The sequence below is a fragment of the Chiroxiphia lanceolata genome, chromosome 3 (assembly GCF_009829145.1).
Source record: "Chiroxiphia lanceolata isolate bChiLan1 chromosome 3, bChiLan1.pri, whole genome shotgun sequence".
Classification (NCBI taxonomy): domain Eukaryota; kingdom Metazoa; phylum Chordata; class Aves; order Passeriformes; family Pipridae; genus Chiroxiphia; species Chiroxiphia lanceolata.
In genome coordinates this window covers 31,299,016-31,315,994 of record NC_045639.1, presented here as the reverse complement: position 1 = coordinate 31,315,994, position 16,979 = coordinate 31,299,016, and the positions used below count along the sequence as shown (strand labels likewise).

The window sequence follows — 16,979 nt, the reverse complement described above, 5'->3', positions numbered from 1 at the left end:
GAACTGTAGGAAATGAAAGAGGGTGAGAGGGGTACATGTTGGAAATGTGATCTCTGCTGACTGAGAAAACAGTTTCCTGGCTTCAGTGAAAAAACAGTTTCTTGCTCAGAAACTGGCCCAAGTGGAAAAACACAAACTAGTCACCGAGCAGCTGTTTCCCCACAGAAAGCTCCAAAAGGCACCTAAGGCCTTGCTAAAACCTGAACGCTCAGCCCCCCAGTATTGTGTCCCAGCACAGAACTGGCAACAGAAGACCCACTGGGATGTAGAGAAGCCTGACCACCTCTGAAATTTAATTCACAGTTTCCCTATAGGAGTGAATGCAATTAGTGCTGTTTCAGAGCTCAGAGTCAGGATGGTCATAGATAATTCAAAATACCCCCAGGATGCTCAGTTTCCTGCTAGGGCTTCTGTTCGTATCAGGAGTGTATCCAGGTCTTCCCTGCATGAGTTCCCTCCTCAATAGTGGCATCACTATTCTGCGTGTTGCTTCAACGTGCCTGCCTGCCACAGTCTTTCAGCTGGGCTGGAGGAAATAGTTCTGCTCTAGTGCCAGAGTCCATGAAGTAGGTGAGGAATAGCATGGGAGCCTGTTCCTGTACCTTCACAGGTGCTGCTTGACGTGGTTTATGGAGCAAAAGTCATGGAAGAAAAGCAAAGACACAGGCATAATGACGTGGCAGTACACAGCTGTGTTTGGGAAAGAGGCTGGGCAAAAGGGCCTCTGCTCCCCTGACACAGGTCCTGGTGGCCTATGCTTCCCTTCAGGTGTGGGCAACTGTTTTCACTTCCCTGTGCCTCAGGGCCTCATGCAGAGGCTGAGAGTTATCATGAGAAAATGAATTGCAATTTTTGTCTGCTTGGTGTCTTCCTAGTTCCCCTAGGGAGTTCTGGTCTGTGATATCTCTCTCCCCACAACTGGGCACCCAACATGCTCATGTCCCAGTCACGATGAGGTAGAATTTTACTGGGACAGAGCATTCCCTCCTTTCCTGTCCCCCCCAGCCTTGAAACATGAGTGCTGACAGCAGTTTTCTAATTTGCTCAATTTACCACCTCCTTTGCCCCATGTCTCCTGATACCACTGTGACCTTGTGTCAGCCAGGACAGTGTTAATTTTCCTCCTAGTAGCTGGTACAGTGCTATATTTTGGATTTAGGATGAGATTAATGTTGATAATGCACTGATGTTTTAGTTCTTGCTAAGTAGTGGTTTAACTCAAGGACTTTTCAGTGTCTCATGCCCTGCCAGTGAGCAGGAGCTTCAGAAGTCATAAGGGAGCACGGCCAGGACAGCTGACCCAAACTAACGTAAGAAATATTCTGTATCACAGAATGACATGTCCAGTATATAAACTGGGGGAAGATGGCTGGGAGGCACCAATCACTGACTAGGGTCCCAGGGGATGGGCTGGATATTGGTCAGTAGGTGGTGAGCAATTGTACTGTGCATCACTTGTTTTTCTGGAGTTTTTCTCCTCTTTCTCTCAGTCTTTCTCTCCCCTTTTCATTACTATTATTATTATAATGCTGTGTTTCAGTCACTAAATTGTTCTTACCTCAACCCATGAGTTTTATTTTTTTATTTTTCTGATTCTCTTCCCCATCCCTAATGGATTTCCCATAAATTCAGATCCCAGTCCTATTCATCACCCTTGACAAGAGAATATCCCACCAGTCCACACTCCAGGATCCACAATGCTTTCTCTTCCTTGGCCAAGTTCCCATGTCCCCTGGACTTGTTCTGGTGCTGCACAGACCAAGAGAGAAAGCTTAGCAACAGCTGCTATGCCAGACTCACTATCTCTGACCTGCTTACTGGAGGTAAGCATGCAGCAAAAGTACTCACAGTGTATGTTAGAGAGGAACCTGTGTTACACCCCTGTACAAACAGAAGCAGAGCTAGGACAACCTCTCCCTCAAGCCAGGCTGCCTTGATGCAATCTGGGTACCACGAGCTGTGTCGCACTTTGAAGGTCTTTCATACAGGTGGTTTTACCTATGGGCTAAACCCAGACAACAACAATAGGACTCAAAAGCAAAGCAGTTTCTCCTGAATCCCGAGACAGAAAGCACTGGCAAAGTGTCTGACAGTCCTTTGGCAGCAGTATCCTCCTGTGACTTAAAGACAACGACATGCTCGGGTGAGACCCGAACATGCACAGCCTTTCAGGATGCCCAGTGCAAAGAAGTTGAGAGGATTCTGGAGTTGTTTTTTATCCCAACAAGTTGATATATAACTAGGTCCTACAGGGCAAATAGGTGCCACAGCAGGAAAACTTAAAAAGGAATGTCTGAATTAGAACAGTATGAGATGTGGTGTTCAGCCCTGAAAGGGCCACAGAAGGTGAGCAAATATCCACAGAGCGATGACCAAGATTGTCTGCCATCCACTGTTTCTATACAGGCCTTGTCTCCCCTTTCCTGACAAAACTGTATAGCTTGGATGTGTCTTGATAAAATTAAGTTTCTCTTCCTGGACAGTCTGGCTGAAAAACAGAATAATGGGATTACGGAATGTGTATTTGTTTCTCCCAACAATATCCGAGAAATGGATTAACTGATTTAAACCAGTCCTCTTCTGAACAAACAAATTCATGTCTCTAGGCAAGGAGCTCTCACACAAGCTTTTAGAGATGAACAATGAGCTGCACAGAGGCTGAATGGCAATGCAAGGCAGGCTGTAATTTCACAGAGCAGACCTAGGTCCCCTCTTCAAGGCAGGCTCCCACCTTCCTGATGCACATAACTGGGTATTTTCCTCCCTTCTTTTACCCAGGGAACAGCAAAGAGGCCTTATGCTAATTTGCGTCTGATGGATGTTGCCACAGACTGGACATGCCAGCTTTGCAAAATCTGCTCCCTAGCCTCCGAATTCCCCCTGCCATCTGGGCCTTTTGCTTTATGTCTCAAGTCTCACATCTCCTGGCCACCACAGCGTGCAGACATGCTCTGTCAGACCAATTTCAATCAAAGAGGTAAATCAGAAAAGCTCTCAGGGCACAAGGGAGACTTCCCAAGAAACCTCAGTGAGTGGTAGCACATGGGAACCTTGTCCACGAGGCAGCAAGCAGAGAAGAGACCCAGATTCTGCAGAGTAAGACCCAACTGCTACACATTGAGGGCAAAAATTCAGACCAGCCAAAATTCATACAACTCCTTTACCCTGTCAAAGGCATTTTTATTTCTTTAAAGCTGCATACAACAAACGTTACCAAAAAAACCCCAGCACTGGGAGTCCTGGGGCTTTGCTCTATGAACATAAAGGTGGTTCCAAAGAAGAAGGCTTTAGCTAGGCATCCTTAGCCTGCTGAACTATCTACCCCTTAATGCCATGAGGCTGGCAGAAGGGTAGGACCAATGAGTCCTATACGGTAATATTTGGTACAATCCCATCTTAAAACCCAATCCAAGTGCTGTCACAGCCTCCATCTGTCAGGCCATGGGGCCTGGTAATTGTTAAGACAAATCTGAGGCCAGCTGTAAGTCTCTGTCATTGTTACTGTGCTCTAAACTGTGGCCATTTGGGTTTACAGCCACAGTGGAGTAAAACCGATTCCTCCCTTCAGCCTGTCCTGAGACTGACAACTCTAATTAGTTGTTAGCAGCCCAGGCATGGGAAGCAGAGTGAGCAATCCTAATGCCATATCGCCCAGGACAGGGCTACGTGCACAAACACAAACTCTAAGCAGCTTAATCCCAAACACAATACTGCAAGCAAAAAGTGTGTTGACAATCAGGAACAAAACTCCCTGCTCTTAGCAGTGGGAGCAGGGGGGTGCTGTGTATCGATAGAAACACAGAAATAACATGTATACGTTTAGCTTAGTCACACAAACCTCTATGCAACAAATCTGAGGATAAATAGGGAGGATTTCCATCAAAGTGGAACCTAACTGCCAGGCCAGGCTTCATTCAGACTGGTGGTTCAAGGTCATGCCCAGGGCTATGAATTATTTTATCCTTTTTACTAATGAAGGTCTCCTGGTTTGCAAACACCGAACTTCCAGAAGACACAGTTCTCCCATGACTTTGAATACAGACACCCAGAGCGTCGGTTCATTCTTAAACCTCCCATGTTCTAAAATGAACCAGAACATGACAGAGCCCTAGTTGGTAGGAGAGCGCAAGGTTTCCCTCTCTTGGAAGCAAGACCTGTACCAGGTAGAACAGCAATACTGAAGCATAAATGGAAGGGCAGGAAAGCTCCAGCTATTACAAGGGTAGAAAAATCATCATCTGCCCCCAATTTAGCTCCTCAGAACTCAGCTTGGAGAACGGTATCAGGATGGACATCACTGATGAAATTAATAAAAGAAATTAAAACAGTCACTATTAATAAAGTAACGCAGAAATTAAACCAGCTAGGTCTAAAATTTTTAGCAGATGGCTTCATACTCCAGTTCACATGGCCACGCAGCAAGACAGATAAGCCAGCTCAGTCACACAGAGGGGTCAGCTCTGGCCCCTGACAGTCTCATTTCTCTTAGACTCCCTTCAAAGGCAGGGAGAGCTGCAGGGAGCTCTAAGGAGCCAAAAGCTCAGTCTTAGCCATTCTGCAAAAACATCTTCATGCCAAAGACATGTCTCAAGAGCACTTCTAACAGAGCAGTTAATATCCAAGCTTTTGGAGGAGGGGGCAGGGCATCCACAAAGAGCACTGACATTGAGCTATGGCTTCAACAGTTGATCGAAACAGTTTAATGCATTTCCATTTCCAGTTGCATGGATCCAGTAATGCTTCTTACTTATTTACAGTATCACCCCTTCCCCTCCTCCCTGCTCTTCTGTTTGCTACATAGATAACAGGGGAAATTGATGCTGAGTATTGCCTGTCTGATGTACAGCACTGCCAATGGGTTCAGCAGGATTTTAAAGAGGAATGAGTCAACAGTATGTGACCGGGAATAACATTTACCAGCATGTGAGCTTGAATAGGAAAACACATCTGTGCTCACCTGAACATTAGTTAAAGTGACAACGGCAACAGATGACCCAGCAGGACGTGTTCTGGCAGTCTTCCAGGTCAGGGCAGAACCAGATCCGCTAGTCACCAGCCCTATGGCAATGCCTATGTCTAGTACTATAAACAGCTCCTGAAGCCCTGTTAGCCATGGTAACCATCCCTCCAAAGGGAATGTCAGTCTTCTTTCCTGGTTACACCTAATATTCACTATGCTTTGAAGATAAAGCACAATAACCCACCTGCTGCTTAATGGGGCAAAACTTTACCTATAGGCTATAAGGATAATCCTTTGGCGATCAATCCCAGATGATTGTGGTCTACTACTTTAGATCCAGCATGGGTAAAATATTCACAGGCCACGTTATTCCAAGGAAGGACACAGTCAGGTTAATTCCTTTTCTAGTCATTCCTCCTGCCAATATCTCACCTGTTTTGTGACCCCAAGACAAGAAACAGAGCCAACTTTCAGACTCGACGACCCAAAGCAAAGTCAACCCTATATAAATATCCCCTCTTCTTTCTTATCTTTTTTTGCTGGGCGCTCAGAGACACCAAAAACTTCTGCTAAAGACAAAAACGGCACCAGCAAAAGTCTGCTTATCTCCTCTTCAGAATTTGATTCACTAATTAACAACTGCCAACAGAGGAGACAAGTGCTCTTCTACCAGGCTTTGGTGGTTATCCAAAGAAGGAGAACACATTCAAGTGATCAAGCAAGGGCCTGAGACAGCAAGTAGTGAGTGCTGTTAAGGAAGATAAACCCACCTGCAAGAAAACACTGGAATGGATGTATCAAGGATCAGGTGGAATGAGGAGTGCAGGGTTGAGCTGGACTTGGACTAAGCTGTCCAGCAGTTTACGATATGCTGTTGAGGATTGATAAAGCATCAGAGCTGACACAATTTCATTCAAGTAGGATAATGTATTAGGATTGCAATTTTCACCACACTGTTTTATGAAGCTCTAACAGAGCAAATGTCATATTCACTGTGATATGACAGTCATTTCAAAGGCCAGTTCTAGCAACAGCTAGAGTTTACAGTCACTACTAACCTTCATAATTCATGGAAATACTGTTTTGACCAGTCTTTTAGGATACTTGGTTAATACACTTTTTTCAATTTGTTGCTATGTACATTCTAAATTCATATCTAGATAGCATCCTTTTCACTGATCCACACATGCACACTGTCTGTCTTTCCTCCTTTCATACATATCTGCTCAAATGACACCATTGTATTGCAAACCCCAGACTGCTGCACATTTTCAAGCCCAGCGTGTGTTTTACAGCCTTACACTATCTCCCCTGTACAGTGTGACCCAGCCCTGATTTTAAACTCACCTCTACAGAAGATTGATTTTTCTGCTGGGATTTTTTTGAGTGAGTATCTCGTTCTGAAAAAACCCCTTGACAACAGCATCAGTGACAGCACTGATTTTGTTAACAGTACTCTGGCATTCCATTAATATTTTTATCACAACGCTTCAAAGTGCTGTGTTTATTATGTCCCACAAATCTTTGATAATATGGGTCAGTTTTATTCCTGTTTTGAAGATACAGGAAAAGATGACAAGATGTTGCCACTCCAAGTGGTAGATTCCCTGGAGTTCTGACAAGCCCAACCTCTCACTCTAACCAGTATATAACATTTCTTCATCCTAAACACAGAGCTATAAGGCTGCAAGGACTTTCATGAACTTATTAATCTTTCAAAGCTCTACAGTTCAGACCAAGAAGTCCAGGGAAGACACCATCCATCCTGTCAGAGAGCTGATGATAGACAATTACAGCTCATAAGATAAAAGAAGAGCAACTTTTTCTGCTTTCAAAATACAAAAAATAATAAAAAGTCCAAACACCTTTTTTGACAGCTGACTTGTTCTTTTTGTCTTCTTATTTTCTTTCTACTATTGAAGTGCAGTTGGCAAAGCCTATTTCTAGGCTAGTTTGTTACAATACAGCACTATATGCATGAGGGTGAGGGGAGAAAACCAAGAAAAAAGGGAAACACAGAAACAGGTTCTGACATCTAATCAGATCTGCTGTATTGATTTTGCAACTTTAGCTTTGGAGCAAATCAGAGAAATAGCCACATTATCATCCAGAATTCACTCTTCCCTCGAATGAGCCAGTTCAAAAGGAGCTCACACTGACACATAAACAGGCACTCCTGCATGCACACACACGCACACACAGATGCACACGCCCATGTGGATGCACACCCCACTGAAGCGGCTCTCCAATGGGATGCGTGGGCCGGGGGAGGTGAGAGAAGCGCTCATCACAGAGGCTGCAGGAGCCACACGATTCCCATTTCCAACAAGATGAGAATTCCAGAGCAAGCCACCAGACTAATGAGCTACCCACACTGGAAAGCTGTGTTTCAATTAACCACAGAAGCCCCTGCTGCGGCATTCACGTCTTTCCAGCAGCATGAACATGGAGGAGAGGGATAAACAGGGACTGTGTTGTTTCTGGGTCTGGTTTTTGGGGGCGGGGAAGGAAAGGAGAATTCTGTAAAACGGTTGAGGGCAATTCTTGTCCTACTTTCTTGGTTTGCAGTTTCTTATTCATACTAATGGAAAGAGTAATTGACAGTCCTGAAACCAAAGCTGCCTGCTTAGGCACAGAACAGGCAGTACCACCGTAAGGTCCTTCCACAATTTCCGGGCAGGAGGAGAAGTTCGGTATACAAACACTCAGGATGCACCCAGCTTCAACTAAGGGTAAATGGAAATAATGGAGAAGGGAAGAGGGCTGTTTGGGTGGGCTATTGCATGGACCCTGACAGCATTACTTCGGCAGGATCACAATAAAGCATTGTTTGGCCATGGAAAGAGCTATAGGAAGAGTATGTTGAGTTACTCTTTACATGGTTCATCACATCTTTGCCTTCTTGAGGGTCACATCAAAGGCTCTGCCCCAGAACTGCTTGTTGCTTGTACCTACCACCTTTCTTGTACAGGGAATCATGTCCTCCCCCTGCAGCCCAAGATTCAGGGCTGTGATACCCCTCCAGACCACCCAGGAAGCCTGACTTCATCCCAAGCTTGGCACTGCTGCTCCCTCTGCAGGGGCAATGAGGGTCAAGCGAGGACCACACAGCTTTCAAAAAGCAACACCAAACTAGGGACACTAGCAGATCTGATGGCTCTTTGCTCCCAAGTGAAATTTTGCTGCACCTCTCATCAGTTCTTGAGGTGACCAAGGGTCACCCTCCCTGTCATGTCTGGCCAAACCCCATATGTCTGGCCCAGGATGCCTTCCAGAAAAGCTCAAACCAAGATACACATTTTCACCTTGATTAGGGGAAGCTTCTCCACACATATTTACCTTCATGGAAATCTTCACACATTTCCCTGTCTCATCCTGTAATCTAATTCCTGCCATGCTCCTGAATAGACAGAGATAATTTTAAAAGGGGATCTTTGAATACTCAAAGTGCCTGCAGGATTTCACACACCTCCATTACTGCTGTGCTCTCAGCAGCTCACATCTGTGAGCAGTTTGTCTGGTTGGTTTCAGCCAGGTTGTCTGCTCAGGTCTCACTTCTCTTATTCCTGGGGAGAGAGCCTGAAAGAAGTGTGGCAGCATGTCTAATGAGTGCTGCTGTGCTGTGTGTGGAGGCTCATCAGTCACAGCCCAGAGGCAGCATGCCCAGGTGCAAATTAACCTGCTCCCTGCCCATCCCACACCTGTCAGATCTATGCTGCTCAGAGTACTCTGCAAGAGTTCAACAATTACACCATTTTGATGGGATGAGAGCTGCAGGAAGAGTCACTCCTACAGTTGCTGCTCCTTCCAGACCAAGGCATTTTACCCAGCTGCTTTCCCCATCTGATTCAAAGTCTTGTAGGAGAGACAGCACACACTCCCACATTTCAAAAAACACCTTAACGGCATGTGAGCTGAGCAGGCACTCACTTCTCTGGAGGGAGAAACCACTACAGGGAAAGGATGGAGATGTCATCCAATGCAGACACAGGCAACATCCCTCCTTCTTTGTTCACCTTTGTACACAGTTATTGCCTCCAGGTGGGGCTGGGAGCACCGCCCATAGGTAAAATCACTCCATATACCACATATTAAGGATCAGTTTTCTGTTACTCACCACCTTGTTCAATGAAAACCATTTGGGATATGCAATCCCTGTTAGGTCTGCCTAGCACTGCTTTTCAGGCACATCCATAAAAGATAGCAGGGGTAACTAAGTTGAAAAAAAAGGTCGTGGGGTGGAAATGGTCTAATTAACATTCATTTGCACCTTCTGAATGTTTGACTTTACAAACTTCATAACATACCCTGAAGGTATTTACACACATATAATGCATAGGAACACACAGCTGGTGAAGCTGCTGTTCTGCACTCATCCTCTGACACGGAAATAGAAAGCATTTTATACAAACATGTACAACACCTCTCCCTTCCATTTGCAACATGTTGGCCATATGGTACCCTGCCCTTATTCTTGTGTAGCTGGACCAATTAAATATAAACTGTTCAAAGGTCCCCAGACAAAAGAGATGTGTCTGCTCAGCCCAGGAAGAAAGGTCAACCCTGCTCAGCCTACAGGCTTTTGTGTACAAAGGCATTCAGCCAGGCACTCTGGTACTGAATGGTTATACTCACACTGCACGTTGAGCTGCACCAGGGCTTCCCGTGGTCTGATGTTAAAGCCATTGTACCTGGCTGTCTGACACTTATAGGTCCCACTCATTTCTCGGCTCACACTCTCCAGATGCAGCTTCCCATCATATGTCTCCACTGTCATTGTCCCTGAAGGCATGGGGGTTTCCTTATCTACACGGGACCAGATGATGGGTGGCTTGGGCTTCCCACGAACCTCGCACTGCAGCTCTGCCCTGGAGCCTTCCCGGACAGTGATGGTGGACTGACCCTTAGGGACACTGATCGTTGGTGGCACTAAAAGAAAGACAAGAAGGGAATAATTTTACAGTGGGTTTTCAGCAAGTAAGGAACATTTTTGAGATGCCTGTGTTTCAGTCACACCAACAGCCTTGCACTTCAAAAGTTTCCACCTGACACACTGCAACCCCTCTACGAGCATACTGTCCTGTGCGAATCATCCTGCAGGGTCTGGAGCTGCAGGGTAACAAGGAAGATCCCAGCTTCTCCAACATTGTATCCCAATATCAATGGCAAGTGCCACTTGCCATTGGGCAGACTCCACGCTCCCATCCCTCTGTCTGCAAAATGCTATCCAACAGCAGGGATAGCATTGAGGAACCCAAAGGTAAAAGCCTCTTCGATCCATTTCTCAATTTCTCATCAGTGAATTTCTCAAGGAAAGTCTTTTTGTCAAGAAATAAACATTGTATCTCCCGAGGTATCTAGCACCTTTATCCAGGTCAGACCAAAATCAAGATTTAAAGAATTAGTGCTTGTAGATTGCATCTCTAGGAGGTCCACAATCCCTCTCTGTTTCTGAACTACAGCAAGGAGTCAGCCCTGTTAGGTGTCTGCTTATTTTACACTGGTGAATGCACTGTGAATCTCCACACCAATGAACCTCTGGATCATTTGAGTGAGAGACAAGCCCCAGCAAATATCACTCCTGGCATCCCTTCCAGGTTGGGAAGATCTCGCCCAGCAGAATTGCTGCCGAGCCACAGCTAGAGTTGGAGGCATAGTCACACTCAAAGAAATACCCAGTTATCAATTGACAAACAAAACTTTGTTGATAAACAAAGCTCAAAAGAAACCAAATGACTACAGCTAAAGGGTGCAGAGTTGTCCGTGGGAAGAGGTTTGCTTTTCACATTCCTAATACCACCAAGAACCCAGGAAGGGGATGTTTGTGCTAAAACCCACGTAATATTGACAACTTATTTGTGTTAGGCTTTAGAGTTAACAGTTCAGCTGAGGTAAATATGGCCACAATCATTCTCTGAAAGCTACCTTTTCAGCCCTTCCTGCTGACAATGGCAACACTTGGATTGACACTTCTATAACTGCAAGGGCCATGTACTTTGTTTCCATTTACATCAAAATGTAGGACTACAGAAGCTGTAACAAGCTGGTCTGACCAACATTAGCTCAATTCAGTTCCAGCAAAGGAGAATATGCTATGATAATTGTACATGTTACAGCCTGGAGCTCTCTATGAACAAATTTAGGATGGATCCAGCCTAATCTTCCTCTGCAGTGACCTCCCTATGCAACAGGGAGGCCATATTTTCAATTTGCAGGTCTCCTCTGGGCGGGGGAATCTCATCACGCCCTGTCCTGCACAGTGCGAAGGTACGACAGCACTTTCAGTGCCAATGCTGTCGGCAGCTACTCACCTGGTGAGCAGCAATTTTCTCCACAGGACAAGTTGTAAATTACATTTGAAGATTTTTTTTTAATTAGAGCTATCTCCTTGGAGCTGCTCAGTGGAGGCAGCTACCTTGACGAGCTCAGGCTTTGCTCAGTGGGGAAACATGGAGCCTCTGCTGCCGCCCTCCTGCTCCAAACCTGTGATCTTGCGAAAACCTGGGGTTTTATATGGGAATCACATGTTGGAGGTGGCTCATTGCTGTTCGTGGGGATGCTGCATTTCGGACAGCCTTGGGTGCTGCACGGAGGGCTGCTCCAGCAGGGATGGCTGTTTTCATTCCCTGGGACACATAGTGGTCCTGCTGGCCCAGGCTGCCAAAGAGAGGCTTCAAAATACCGCAGGCTGCCCTCCAACCCTTCCTCACTGGCAGCATCCACACATGCATATGGGACTCACCCTCTTCTGAACAGGCATGGGGCAACCTGCCACTGTAGATACTGCCTTTAAGGCAGCAAATGGCTGGTGCTTAGACCAACATCTGCACTGACCAACACTGCCCAGCCTCTCAGTGGGATCATCTAGGGTCTCCCAGCCCTTCACAGCCTCCTACCCTTGCAGTCTTAAGCACAACTGCACTCTGCCATCTAGTGATCTTGGGCAAAAAGGATTGCTCCTGGAGGCAGCAACCACACAAGGTCAGGAGAAACAGTTTTGCACCAGGATTGGGGAGTTCCCCTGATTTTGTTCCCTGTGGGTATGACAATGCTGGTGTCAGCTGGCATGGAGTGGGTCCTACCTTCCACAGCTGCCCACAGAATAGAAGCACCATTCCTCACTTTTTAGTGGGTCCAAGGCATGGGCAGGACTCATTCTCCAGGCTGCTAATGAGCACTGGATGCAATCCCATTGGGAACAGCCTGGCCCCAGTATTTCTGATGGGAGACAAGGGCTTCCCAAAGCATCAAAAACAGTTGCAGCACTTTTTGTTGGGGAGCTGAAATCAGAAGCGTCCAGAATCAAGACTGGGATCAGCCTGGCCTATGGGTCCAGCACAACCAGGGACTGAGAAGAAACTTTCTGTAAAGGTTCAGGTCAAAATTTGTGGGCAGCTGTCTCCCCTGAGGAGTCCTCATCAGATTACTAATGCAGTGCTGCTTTGTGCTATACCCTCTCAGTCCTGGAAAGGCAGCACAATGACATGGATATAATGGAGAGCATAGCTGGACCCACCACTTCCCCAGAAACAGAAAAACAGCCCTATCAGTCCCCAAAGTGACTGACAACCACTTACTTATTGGTCCTGTCCTCACCAAGCGATGGGGTGAAGCTTTGACCCTGATTTTACGAGGGTAGGCATTTATAACACTTTGACTCCTACAAAGAGTGCCCAAGACAGACTGCATTTGAAATCCAGTAAACATCAAAACATTAAAAATCTTCATGTATGGCAGATGATACCAATATCCTGGACACAGCTTTGAAAAAAGGTATATTCCTCATAAGCAATGCCAAAGAGAGGAAACAGCAGCTTTCTTTCTCTTTTACTCCCTTCTAAACAAAGGGACACTTGAAATTTGGTGAAATACCACCTCTTCTTCCTTCCTTCACAATGTAGAGGTTTCTTTGAACAATCACACTCTAAACCTGTCTCTGTAGCTTTGACTGGAGTGTACTTTGGACTTTTCACAGGGAGAAAACATAAAGGAAGATCTGCTTGCTGCATAACACATCTGACAGAGAAGCTGTCAGATTGTAACTTTGTCCATCTCCAATCTCAGCCAAGTGCTTGCCTGAGGACGTGAGACTTTTCCCCACTGGGATTCAAGACACTCATGTGAGGTCCTTCAAAAAAGCCAGAGGCGTGGGGACGGGGGGGGAGCTAGTGATGTCAAACACTCCTCTGAGGTCCCCATCTGCCACAGAGAGGCTCACCTGTCTCTGAGGAGATGTTCACCTCCACACTGAGGTCAGGAATGGGTGCTCCCTGGAAGGTAGCCACGCACAGGTATGTACCATAGTCACTGAATCGCAGGTCAATAATCTCCAAGCTGCAGGTCACAGGTGGGAGCTCGGGGTCATTCCGGGTGATGAGCAACCGGTCTGAGAACCTGGCTGGTTTCCCATTCTTGTACCAGGAATAGACAACCTTCTCCTGGGGAACAGCATCTACATGGCATGAGAGCTTCAAGTCCTGCCCTAACTGGATAGTCTCGCTCTCTTTGATCACATCAGGAGTGATTTGGAATGTGGCATTCTTCATGGCTGAGACAAACAGAAGTGAAAAACTGATTAGGGACAGTAAAGTGTCTTGCATGGGACAGGAGAACAGTTCTTTGCTCCTCAGGAAGGCAAAATCTGCCCAAAGACTTCTCCCACTTACTTTCCCACAAAATGTCCCCAGGACCTCACATCTGGCAGTCTGGGATCATTCTCCATCTGGGATAGTGGTACAGCCTGGGATGAGGCTGCAAGAAGTGCTTGCGCAGCTGTTGGTCTGGGAGCAGAGAAATTTGCACAGGCACTTCTCCAGAATACTAATCGCTGCTAAATATCACATTTGCCCTCAGTGTACAAGAACAACCAGGAGAAATGCAAATCTAGCCCCACCACCCTGAAAACCCATGCTCTGAGAAAAACAGCAACTTACACCGCACCAGCAGGTTCACTATCTTCTTTGCCGGGTTCCCCACATTGTTGATGGCCGTGCAATTATAATAGCCCGAGTCCTCCACGCGGATCCTCCAGATCGTGAGGTTGCCTCCTTGCACAAGGCTACTGGGAGGCATTGGGCCGGGAGAGTGAGACCAAACAACTTCTGGCTGTGGGTCACCGCCCATCAGAGAGCACTGCATAGTGATGTTGTCACCAGGGTTGACCACCAGTGTCTCATTGACAGACAGCTTCAGAGCAGGTGGGGCTGGAAATGTACAAAGAGGGACACTTCTGAGCTTGAAAAAGACCCATGCACTTGCCTGTACACAGCTTCATACTTTCTAGGATTTATTCTTGATGATGGCTGATTTGAGTAGGGAGAGCTGGAGGGATTAATGAACTCATTACAAATAAAAGGTGCTTGTGAATCTAAAGTATGATCCTTACCATGTCTTTCAGTTAGAACACTCTGCTCCCTTAGGGCTAAGAGACAGTGTAGGGAGGACCCACCCCAGTATGGAGGTCATACCTAAACCACTCATCATTAGTGCTTAGGACTGGAGCACAAACTAGGTATGACATTTTATCAGTGCCCAGTGCAGGTTCTTTAGGGCTTAGGATGTAGGTCCCAAAGAACCCCTTTGCACGGGCAGGGGTGGCAAACAGAAAAATTTGGCAGTGGAAAACCCAAGGCCAAAAGCTTCTTGACTCCTGGTACAAACAGCTGCAGTTAGGCATAAGGACAATGGAAAGCCATTGTAAACTTGATGGAGAGATGAAGGAGAAAGGCTCAGAGAAGCCTGCTTGAACCAAACCACTGCTTGTGTTCAAGGACAGCTTGAACCACTCCTCCCAAACAGCGTTTTTATCCCAATAAGGGAGCTTTAGGGATGGTCTATCACTAAAAAAAGATGGCAGCTCTCCTACAATATGCCTCTCCATCTCTCACACCCAACTACACATCTTTGAGAGGCAAAGCCTTTGACAGGCAGTGAGTCCTTGCAGCTCAGAGCCTGATATGGAGGGTTAAGACCTGTTTGCACAGTAACAGACCATGAAGAGCAACTCTACACCCACTCTTAACCTCTTTCACTTCCTCAGGTGCCTAATACACTTTTCTATACACTTGGGAGCTATCACAATCACAGGGACTCTCTTCTATGTACAACTGAACTGAAACTCATTCAAAATGTCTAGACAACCTCTCCTTTAAATACCCGAGTACCTGATTTTCAATTTATTTCTGCACCCTTCTCACTACAGCCTCCTCCAGGAACTGATCCAAAATGCCTCCCTTTGTATTCTCTATTTTATTCCATGAAAAGTCTTTCAAAGCCCCTGTCAGCAGCACCACTGGCTCCATCCAGACAGAGTTGAGAAAGTATCAGTCCCCAGCACAAAGGCAGGGAGCTGTTTTAAGTAACAGCCATAATAATGCAAAATAAGATATTGTTCCATATTCATGAAGCCTGATTTAACGGCATCATTATTTCTGCCTCCTCTCTCCCTGGACCCTGTGTTAATGAGATGTGCTGGATTTGTGTTGGATCCCTAAATTACAGTCCATACAAACAAGGCAAGGAGGATTGCTCTCTCCTCAGCACCAGTGCCATAATTTAGTAGTGCAACTACTGCCGTGCTGGAATAATGCTTTGGTGCACTGAATATAACATCCTCCCTGGCCACAGTACATGCTATTTTTGCCAGAGGTGGTCAGTTGTGCCTAAGGAAGAAGATGGCTCCTCTGTCACCTGCACTGGCCATTTTGAGGCCAGTGGTTGGAGTCCTTGAATTTCGGGAGGCCACAACCTGCATTCAATAGACTTTGGTAGCTCTCTTCATTGGAATCTTGTAAATAGCGTGCAAGAGTTAATGCATACTAAATGGCAAAGGATTTGTACATCCACACCAAGGTGGTTTCATGAGATACTATGAAGCCCAGAAACTCAATAGCTCAAGTCACCGTGGTCGGGTAGGACACATTCTTGTCACTGAGTGTAGCTGACACCAAATAGCTCTTTCTGCCTTCTGACATTGAACTAGTCTCAGATTCACAGGGCATGGACAAACTGGTCTCAACCCCGTCAGAGACACAAAAAGGTTGAGACCAGCCTCTATCCAGTGAGGAGGTGTCAGAGTTGGGAAGCACAAACCAGAGGTCCTGCATGCTCTGGTTAAGATTGCAGCATTTGATGTGCACATATCTGACCCATACTCATCTTGCCCAGCTATGGGCAAGGCAACATAGAAAAAACATGACATGCTGGTGGAAGCACTGCATCAGGACAGGTTGTGTGTACATGCAAGGAGGAGGTAAGGAAACTGCAAATCTGCTGCCTGCACAGCTCCAGGCAGCAAGCTCCCATGACATACCTCAAAATGGAGCCCTGGCTGTGGCAGCCTGTGTGGATCCCCACTCCCACTCCTGTCAGCAGACAGAGGTTAACATACTGCAGACATTGTTATGCAGGAGATGAATCTCATTTATTTGTAACCTGTGGCAATTCCTTTTGTTCTTGGCTCAGAAAACCTGCTGGCGGAGTCTGCGGAGCAGCAAGGGGACCATTAAAAACAAAGAATTGCTTTCAATTCCCTTTGAAGTCCAATTTGCTGCAGTAAAACTGCAGGAGAATTAACCAGCTGGCCTGCTTAATTTTGCAAAAATTGAGGAAGGGGAAAACATCAGGCTGACCCTGCTGGAGCAGATGATGACAGCCCAGTGCTGAGCTGGTCCTGTGGCCCTACAGACTCAACCTGCTGCTTGGAGCCATGCAACAGCAACAGAACAGAGGAAGATCTGAGAAATCTCCTTCCCATTAAGATTGCAGACAAAGAACCCAACCCCTACTGCAAGGGCCAAGCTGCTCACACAGAGTTTGGGAGAAGCACATCTCCTTACTGGAGACTCTGATCTGCCCAAAGGCCACTGAAGAGTCAGCTGAGGAACTGAGGAGCCAGCTGAGGAAAAGCAAATGAACTGAGAAGATTCCCTTGGCCTGACATGATCTGACCCACCAATTCCCCTCAAGGTCTGTAGTGCTCGGGACTATAAATATTTAAGACATGGATTTCCAACCATCT

The 16,979-nt window shown here is 46.3% G+C and overlaps 1 protein-coding gene across 1 annotated transcript in view; it reads right to left on the bottom strand.

The window, feature by feature from the left end:
* MDGA1 (MAM domain containing glycosylphosphatidylinositol anchor 1) overlaps positions 1 to 16,979 on the bottom strand; it is a 143,390-nt gene that overhangs the window by 66,997 nt on the left and 59,414 nt on the right. Inside the window, exons 6-8 of the mRNA XM_032684442.1 lie at positions 13,894 to 14,163; positions 13,179 to 13,508; positions 9,596 to 9,889 (exon numbers count right to left, since the gene is read on the bottom strand). Coding sequence (XP_032540333.1) covers positions 9,596 to 9,889; positions 13,179 to 13,508; positions 13,894 to 14,163 — 894 coding nt within the window. The remainder of the gene's footprint in view (positions 1 to 9,595; positions 9,890 to 13,178; positions 13,509 to 13,893; positions 14,164 to 16,979) is intronic.